The 9,882-nt window shown below is 33.2% G+C and overlaps 2 protein-coding genes across 2 annotated transcripts; both read right to left on the reverse strand.

The window, feature by feature from the left end:
• Positions 1 to 3,104: 3,104 nt before the first annotated feature.
• Positions 3,105 to 4,070, reverse strand: LOC114372393. The gene has a single exon (XM_028329919.1). The coding sequence runs from the start codon at positions 3,908 to 3,910 to the stop codon at positions 3,392 to 3,394; it is 519 nt and encodes a 172-aa protein (XP_028185720.1). The 5' UTR covers positions 3,911 to 4,070; the 3' UTR covers positions 3,105 to 3,391.
• A 753-nt stretch (positions 4,071 to 4,823) lies between these two features.
• Positions 4,824 to 8,951, reverse strand: LOC114372392 (zinc finger protein ZOP1-like). The gene is made up of 5 exons (XM_028329918.1): positions 8,732 to 8,951; positions 7,789 to 7,989; positions 7,119 to 7,194; positions 5,679 to 5,774; positions 4,824 to 5,591 (listed from the first exon to the last, which is right to left on the reverse strand). Exons 1-5 carry the CDS (start codon positions 8,738 to 8,740, stop codon positions 5,230 to 5,232), a joined length of 744 nt encoding a protein of 247 aa, XP_028185719.1. The 5' UTR covers positions 8,741 to 8,951; the 3' UTR covers positions 4,824 to 5,229.
• Between the last annotated feature and the right edge of the window lie 931 nt (positions 8,952 to 9,882).

Below are 9,882 nucleotides of genomic sequence, written 5' to 3' on the forward strand. Positions count from 1 at the left end.
AATAATTTCAAGAGTCACAACTTTTCAAAGGCTTTACTCATGACCACCAATGGTCTATATATATGTGACTTAAACACGAAATTGCTCAGAGATTTTCAGTACAACAAAGTGTTTATCCTCTCAAAGAGCAAATTCATTTTATCCTCTTAAGAATTCCTTGGCCAATACAATTGCAATTCATTAAGGAATTAATTGAGTGCTCAATCTGTAAAATCCATCTCTTTCTAGAGAGATTTGTTCCTCTTCTTCTTCTCATTCTCTAAGGGATTAAGAGACTGTGAGTCTCTTGTTGTAAAGGATCTCTAAACACCAAGGAAGGATTGTCCTTGTGTGTTTAGAACTTGTAAAAGGAATTTACAAGATAGTGGAACTCTCAAGCGGGTTGCTTGGGGACTGGATGTAGGCACAAGGGTGTGGCCGAACCAGTATAAAACTGAGTTTGCATTTTTTCTTCCCTTAATCTCCTTTATTTATTATTGCTTTATATTCATATTCAAGTTGCTTCGTTTGAATTAATATTTAAGAAGATTGTCATTAAGGGAATTCATAACTTGAGTAAAAAGCGAAATAGATTTTTAATTAGGGGAAACAGATTGGAATATCTTAATTCAACCCCCCCCCCTTCTTAAGATATCTGAGGCCACTTGTCTAACACTATGAATATGGGCTTGTTTTATTCAAATGTTTCAAAGCCAACTCTAATTTGTTATGCAAATGCAAGTTATTTGTCAGATCCACATAATGGTAAATCACAAACAGGATACTTGTTCGCATCTGGTGGTACAACCATTTCATGATGATCTGTGAAACAAACCATAACAACAGCATCATCCAATCATGCAGAAATTTTAGCATTGCATGAAGCTATTCACAAATGTGTTTGGTTGAGATCTAGAATTCAACATGTATGAGAAACTCGTGGTTTATCTTCAAGAAAAATGGCATCAACAATCATATATGAAGACAATTCTTGTTGCATGTATTGCTCAATTGAAAGAAGAATACATTAAAGGAGATAAAATGAAACATATTCTTCCAAAATTATTTTTCACTCATGATCTTCAAAGGAATGGTAATATAAACATTCAATAAGTTTGTTCAAGTGAGAATCTGACCGATCTATTTAGAAAGTCTTTGTCAAGGAGAACTTTTGAGCAACTGGTTCACAAGATTGGACTAAACCATCTTAAAGATGATTGATTGTTTACATGAGGAAGAGAAATAAATACGTTATGCACTATTTTTCCTTTGCCATAGTTTTGTCCCATTAGGTTTTTCAAATAATTTTTTAATGAGGCAAATGATAACGTATTGAAGAATGATTTACTCTTTTTCCTTCACTAGGTTTTTATCCAACAAGATTTTTCTTAGTAAAATTTTAACAAGACACATTCTCTAATAATTATATTTTTACTTTTTTTTTTGTTATTCGTCTTTCCTCTTTAGTGGTTTCAACTACCTTTTTCATCTATGAAACTATGACTTGCTAAAGCTAAGTATTTCTTTTATTATTATTATTATTATTTGAAAGGAAACTAAAGATTTCCTTGTTTATTACTAAAAACACACTTCCTAGTTCTTAGTTTGTATAGTTCCTATCGGGTACAGCTAGATAATATTTATTTTTTTTACAAGAAAATATTTATTTGGGTAGTCAACTATAGGATCAATAAAATTCTAAAGATGAATGACATAACAATATACAGTTAAGCATATTTTTTCTTAACTATCCCAACAACTGATTGTTCTTATTCATCATCTGAATCCATGAACATCCTCATCTTCAATTTTAATAGCAGTGAAGGAAACCATTAAATTTAGAAAAAAAAAATTGACATTTCTTATATTGAATATGGACAGTGATGATCGTGCAATGGCTGCAGACACATTCAAAGTTTAAGATTACATTTCGTTTCAAATCAAATATTAGAAAGAACAAAAAATTTGTTTTAAGCCATAAGGTTAAGTTGGATAAGGTATTTTAGTTAATTTTTATTTTTTTATTCGTTGAAAAGTTTGTTTGATTTTTGATAAATAAATTTTTTTAATAATTTTTTTTGTTTTTTGAAATGTTACTTGAAGTGACATTTTTTAAAATGCAATTTGAAGTAACGTTTTTTAAAATACTACTTAATGTTCTTTTTAAAGAATATCTTCTACTTTTTTATATTTTCTTTCATTTTTATCTTCAATAATTTATCCAATTTTCTAATTATCCTTTTTAAATAAATCATATTTTTTTATTTTTCTATTATTTTATAATTTTCAGCTATTTCAACTAGTTTTACTGAATAATTATAATTTAATAAGCTAATTTGTCAGCTATTAACTAGTTTTTCAGCTTTCAACTAATTTTACTTAACATAATCTTAGTGTAAAATCATATTTAATTGCATCAATTTCCATTAAAAATTATTTTTTTCCAACTTATTCTTCATTATAATTTGTTGCCAAGAATAAAAAAGAGTTATTAAAACTAAAATCTCAAATAATGAAGAGTATTTTAAAGATAATAACATTAAATAAGATAAAATTAGTTAAAATTTTCTTATATTTGACTGATATATTTTTTTTATATGAGATTGGAGGAAATAGTATTAGTTGTATGATGCATTGGATTCTCTATTCTCTTTTCATGTCGGCAATGTTAGTGGCACTCTTTTAATGTTCTCTCTTCAATATAGTTGTGATAAACTATGCATTTTGAAATTTGAAGTGTCTAACCTTCACACAATGATATTGGTTCATGAGTGACGATTAATCCTTGGTTTGGTTGTGGGAAAAGAAATACTATTCTTGAAGAAATTTTAAAAAAATAGTGAGTCTCACACATCTTTTTCTCTACTTTATTTCAAATATTTCTTTATAATTCACTTTTATTGTTTTCTCTTTTACATAACCAACGCCATCTTTCTCTCTACTTTATTTCAAATATTTATTTTAAATTCACTTCTATTATTTTTTCTTCTACACAACCAAATGCACCCTAAGTGAATGCGTGAATGCACTAAATCCATTAACATCACATACCCAGTAACTACGGACCAAATTAGGCAATTTATCTTCCAAATGATAACTAGAGGTCTAATAAATAACTTCGACACTTGACTCAAAACTCAATGTTCATAAATTCTTAAAGTAGAGAATACAATTATACATATGATGGGAAAATTAAAGACTCCTATTGCTTGACACCGAACAAAGAAAAGAATAAACAAAAAAAAAAGCAACATATTGCAAAAAGATGGTTATTCAAAGCATACTTATGATATGATTAGCTAGTGCTTAACAATCAAAATGAGAGTTTCTATTCTCGTAATGTGCAATGGTGAAGATTTCATGTATTCTCTGGCACTCGACTGTTTTGTTGCTTCCAGCACCAATATTAAGCTCAATCAGAATCTTCTGATGATGATGATGAAAGATGTCTGGATTTGGAAGCTTTTTTCTCTATTTTCTTTCCCTTCTTCCCATGCTTTTCTTCCTTCTGGTAGTGACTTCGATGGTGCTGCTCATGCTCAGTGGAGAAATCTGAGATATCCATGTGCACACCTGGATCATTGGTCTGGTAACTTCCACCAAGCATGACTGAGTTGTTGATGGCTTGGAAGTTGCTGTTAACATAGGTGCTCAGTGCCTCAGGCTCATCACCATGAGAAGGGTTGCCTGATTTTTCGTCGAATTCACTTTTCATAGTGGCGCCGTTGTTGTTTCCTACAAGGGTGACCATGCTCAAACCATGTTCACCATCATTCTCCATATGGTTGGTTGAGCCTGGTTTGTGAAAATCTGTGACCCTGTCAGTGATGGCAGAGACCATGTCCCTAATCTCTCTATCCAATTGCTTGCGTGCATGTTTCTCACCTTCAGCAGATGATGGAGAGTGACTTGGCTGCACTGGTGAAGGCATTTTCTTTTAAGGTGAATGAATGAATGAAGATTTTCACTCAAGTGTGATGGTATTTTCGGGTCTGATTTGTGCTCAATATGAATGTGGGTGTGTTTATATTGAGGGACTCTAGAATTCTTGTGGGGAATAAAGTGAATGGAATGACTTGAACGGAAATCAAAGGATATTTATTCTAATCAGCAGCAAAAAAAAGCTGAAGGATTGCTTGGCATTGGGTTAGCCTATTATGCTTACACTTTGTGCTTTTGTTGTCATCAATGATCATTGTGAAGGAAAAGAATAGCATTTTCATGAATTTAAAAGCAAAATTGGACAAACCAACATCACTTAAAATATTACACTAAGGACTCAAACAAATGTTTAAAAGTCAAACTGGAGATTAACTGCCCCTTCCTTTGCAAGCTCTTCCGCGGTTGATCATTCAGGGTCTCGCTAGTTCCTAAACGGGTGATTTCAGAAAATATTTTCTATTTTATGAAGATTAGACAAGAATTGAAATAAATAAATAACCAGTAAAGACTAAACAATGAGTGTTTGATTTCTGATTTCAAAATCAATTTTTAGCTTTCAAATTGTAGTTACAAGATTGGTCAAACAGCAGAATTGAACAAGGTGCAGACCAAATGAAAAATTGAACAAGATGAAAACAAAATATGAGAAAATATCTTAGCTGTTTCTGTTTTTCTTTCATTTTTAAAACAATTATTTTGAAAACAATATTCAAAATTTAATAGACTTTGAATGAAAAAATAGGAGATGGGAATCAAACATGTCCCTAATTTCATTGTTTCTTACACAAACTTTTAATAACAAAATAAAGAAAAAACAGAAAAAAATTAAAAAAAATGTTTTCTTAAATCAAAATCAGTGAAAGAAAGCTCACAATCCCCTCACCCCACAAAAAGAAAGTATATGTACTAATAATAAAATAATAAAGTTCAGGATATTTGACTGTAAGTTTTCCCTTCTTGTACATCATATGATTTAACACATTAAAGAACGTAAAATGAGCATTGCTTTTGTATCCACATAAGATTAACTTATTTGGATGTGTTTTCTAAAAGCTTCTGCAACAGGGATTTAACTTGGTTTCATCAGCCTAGCGAAGACTTCTAAGCCCTTATTTTCTCCTCTAAGGCTGAAAATTAGCATGTATTGCAAAAACTAAAAAAAGAAACGGAACAGTTACATTGTACAAGGTAGAGTCACATGGGAAACACTTGAAGAATTAGGACACCGACCAGCATAAAGGAATCAAACAAAAAAGAAACAACCTCATATTTCTGGGGGAAGACAAGGCTGTTAAGTAAATTTTGCAGTTAGTAAGGCTTGTTGTAAAGGCCAAGCAAGGGTTTCTCCCTCTCCTGTACTCTTTTCCTTGCAGCCTCTCTTGCCTTTAGAGCTGCTTTTTCTTCATCAGAGATAACCTTGGATTTTTCACCAGGTCTCTTTCTCTTTCCAACCGCAAGAGATGAAGGAGCAGCTTTCACATTTCTTTTGGGATTCAAAGAAGTTGTAACAACTGGCCCTGGTGAAGATCCATTATTAAACTTATTTCCTTTGTTTTCATCTGATTTGGACTGTGATGTTGACAAGGATTTCTTTGCAGTTGGTCCATTGTGCCCGGCATTAGATGTAAAGTGAGGGGAGGCATATGCTTCTTCCTGTGTCACCCACTTGCCTGTTGAAATTTTTTAAAGTAAATATGCCATCAATTATCAAGATGATATTATACATGTAAGAGTAAGACAAAAACTCTAGCATGTACCAATGGCATCAGAGTAGTAAAATCCTGACTTTTGGTCATAGTAAAATCCATTTGTTTTATGGTAGTAATAGCCTGTACTGCTGTCAAACTCCCATTCTACAAAATCATGCAGCAATAATCAGTTTCAAGATGCAAAATCAATACAGCAACAATACAATACACTGACGCTGACACATCTATTGTGAGTATATTGAGTTGGGTTCGTATCACGAAGCTACACGTTTATTTTTTTTTTTTGGCATCATGTTCCTCTGCAGTTTAAAAAGAGAATGCAGAGATCCTGACCTTAACTTTATTTGTTTGAAGTTAAAATGTTAAAGCTAAATGTGTTAAAAACAAATTTGGCCCTTAGATTGTAACTACAGGAGGTGCAGTTGAAAATACAACTGTAGGTGATCCATTCACGTAATTTTTTCGTTCTATGCTGAATAGGAACAAAACCTTATATTTATGCTATCAACACAAACAACTCCCAACACTAATAGTTTCAGAAAAGAAATTTCAAATTTCTTTCAAGGGGAAAAAATTGAGAAAGTAGTAAATAGACGTATTTCACTCTTTCAATGAACCTAGTATGAGAAGCAATAATATCATCTAGATTTCAAATTTTCAATATTTTCTCATCTATTAACGTCCATGGTATTATCTACCAAAATGGAAAAAAATGGAAGGGAGTAGACTATAAGTCTTTAGATTTGATATTCAAGTTCTTTCTGAGGAAAAAAGAGTTCCACATTTTTAATGGAAGAAAGAAATTATCTAAAACACATTTTTAAAGATGTGTTTCTTACAACAGATTATAGTGCCCGGCAGACAAATTAAAAATTGACAGAAAGAAAATTAGATTATGTAGCCCAAGTTTCTTAAAAACACCAGACCACTAATCTTAAAAGGGTTGAAATTTGGGCTTATTTTAATAATCTGCGATGAGCTCCAACTCCTACATCTACCACATGAAATTAATATTAGTTACGACAATTTCCAATGCTCAATAGGTAGTTTTCCATTTCCTCTAACAAAGTAAACTCTGTTATAACTGATTAACTGCACCTTGCAGGGCAATTGCTTATAAAGTAAGACTTGTTTGGCATATCCACTTATACAAGCCAACTCCCATCACTTTCTGGGAAAAAAATAAAAAAATCTGGTCTTTTATGACTATAATAATCACTGATCACCTTAGGAGAGAAGTGTGGTGCAACAACTTTGTAATGCTTTGAAAGACCACACAATGTAAGTAATTTCTGGAAATGGGGCTCTCCACTCTCATAATGGGAGTTGATTCCAAAATTATTTTTTCTCTGTAGACGACACTAATTTATTCTCCTAATGTATATGATCTAAACAGAGTTTGGGTGTCAAAACATGTATCAGACTAAGCAGATTAATTATTAATTAGAACTCTATCAGTAGAAACAAATAGAAGTTTACACTTACAACCTTGGTCATCCAATTCAAGTGATTCTCTCGTCTCCTCAAACTTCACTTTATCCTTTTGATAGCTACGTTGCGCTTTCTGCATTTGAATACAAAGAACCATATATAACAAAATTTAAATATCTCATCTTTGAGTGTAAATGTGTACAGAACCTACAATACTATTGCAACATCCAAATATTTCCCATTTGCCAAAAAGTTAAGCACAGGTGCAAATTTCCTGCAATTTCCAGTTGATTCCCAATCTTTGAATACAGCCAACATTTTACTTGGAGTCCCTTTGGGAATCCAAGACTTTATTTGGATTAAAGTCGAGATATGCTAACAACATACTTTTTGACACTTTTAATTTCTTTTTTACCCTTAACAGTGCTTGCTTAGCTAGCATTTCTCTAAAACCAATAATTGTGCATTATGAGTTATCAGGAGACTGCCACTCATATATTCTAACATTGTTAACAGGGACGATTTGTTTGAATTTGGGAGAACCACATATGCTCTCTGACTTTGCAGCAGTTCATTTCAATAACTTCAATAGGCTTTGTGGCATGAATAAAGAGGGTAAAACACTATGGATGAATGGATTGTTCATGATTATATCAGTGACATCAAGAATAAGTATGAAGAATGCAGCATCGGCATCATTAATATAAAATAAGTGTGAAACCCTTACTGCTTCAATTTGCTCAATGGCACGAGCAGTTTCTTTCTGTTCTTTCTCCTTAGCAATATTCTCTTTTCTCATAGCAGACAACCTCTTGGAAACATTATCTTTGTGACGTTGGCCAAGCTCATGATTCCTTATGCTTCCAGGGTTGTTTGATATATAAATTTTGCAAAAGTCGCACCATTTGTTGCCCTGGCTGACCCAGTACTAAAACCATGAAAAAAACAGTTAATTAAGAAAACCTGCCAACAAATAAGTGCGTCCAAACAATCAATTAGTCACAACTAACAAACCTAACTTTCACATATCAGAAAATTAAACATATCACGGCTTCTCAATAATGCACCTCTGCATCCTTCTCTAACGATGGTCTAAATGCACACATCAACAATTCTTCTAGATACATATAGCGTGCTTGGAAATTTGTTTAAGATGGAGGAATCAGGTTTAGAATGTGAAAGCTATTAGCCTATAACTGTTAGCTTCTGAAAATCACATCTGAAACGTGGAAAATCACATTCAAAACGGGAACCAAAGACACTAATAGTACATGTTTGGCATAGATTACTTCAGAAGAAATGAATCACTTATTTTTTTTCAAAAGGTTTCTCTTGTAAGTAAAATATGCGATCATTTCTCCAAAATAAGCTGAACTAAACACGCACTTGGTGGACTCCAACCTTCTGATTCCGGAATAAATTATCAGAAAAGCAAAAAAAAATTACATTAATTCGGTTTAAGTATCATAACGCATAAATTCATAATAGACAAAACCTTGAACATGAATCTTGGGTGGTAATTTCGGTTATGAACGGGTCAGAACGCCCAAGAAATAAAAAACTTTGATATAATTATAGTGCAGGAAAATAAGTTATGAAAATTAAAGAGTGCGTCAGAATAATCGTGAAAACTCTATGATATAAAAAATTGGGGTGATTAACGCGTTTACCTCAGTCATGGTAGAATATTAGGGTTGGAAATCGATGCGGCAAGAATTGAAAACGAATTGAAACTGAGAAGAGAGGCTAATCGTGTTATTGCTGGGAAGTGCTAATAAATCTCTTCAAATTTTTTTCAAAACCCTCCAAAAAGCAGAGCAAAGAGTTCGGGAAAAAAACAATGTCAGACTTCTCTAGACGAGAGAGAAAGAGAGAGGCAGCAATTTTTTTGTCCAAATATGAATAGAACGAATCCCGCTCCACTAACACCATCTAACGGAATTGCTAGGTGCACCGCACATGCACCATAATTTTAAGTGAAGTGGCAAACTTGTCCTTCACTTCACTTAAAATCTTAAAAGGTTCTCCCTCTCCTCTAGACATGCAAGAAAATCCGTACCCATGGGTATCCATCTGTATCCGTCCTGACTTTGATGGGTCATACTCGAGTTGATCGGGTATGGGTTCGAGTTCAGATTTTCTCTGATAACTAAAAGTCGAATATGGGATTACTGCATCCGCCCCCAACCCCCAACCCGAACCCGTCCCGCCACTTAATTTTTTTGAATTTTTGCATAATTTAATCAAAAGGCCTAGACTTTTTATTATTAGTTAATTTTATTTTAAAATTTTTACATAATTTAATATTCTTTTCTTAACGATTTTTGTAGACACATGCGCTATAATAAATTTATTGATATATAAGTAGTTAAAAATAAATGTTTAACAATCAATTTATTTTTTCTAAAATCAAATTTTTAATATTTTCCTTACAAAAAAAATTATTTTTCTAATTTGAATCTGGTATGGGACGGGGTCGGAGATACCCGATACCCAACGGGTACAGGGATGAGATAATAAATTTTAACTCGTCGGGTATCGGGTACAGGTATGGAGACATGTTGGGGGAGTCGGGGTCAGGGATTGGGGAGATAATACTTGTCCCCGCCCTGCTTCATTGCCATGTCCACTCTCCTCTCCCTCTCCCCATGCGTTGCTGTTGTGCTTCCCTCATCTTCGTTCTTTGCTTATTCTTACCGTGGCATTGTCGTTCGTGCGTTGCCGCTAATCCACGCCACCTTCGTTGCCTTCACCGTAAGTCCCTCTTTTCTACTCCTTGATTGAAAATGGGATTGCATAAAATCTGTATAATGCGTACGCA

This window comes from Glycine soja, chromosome 10, assembly GCF_004193775.1.
Source record: "Glycine soja cultivar W05 chromosome 10, ASM419377v2, whole genome shotgun sequence".
Lineage (NCBI taxonomy): Eukaryota > Viridiplantae > Streptophyta > Magnoliopsida > Fabales > Fabaceae > Glycine > Glycine soja.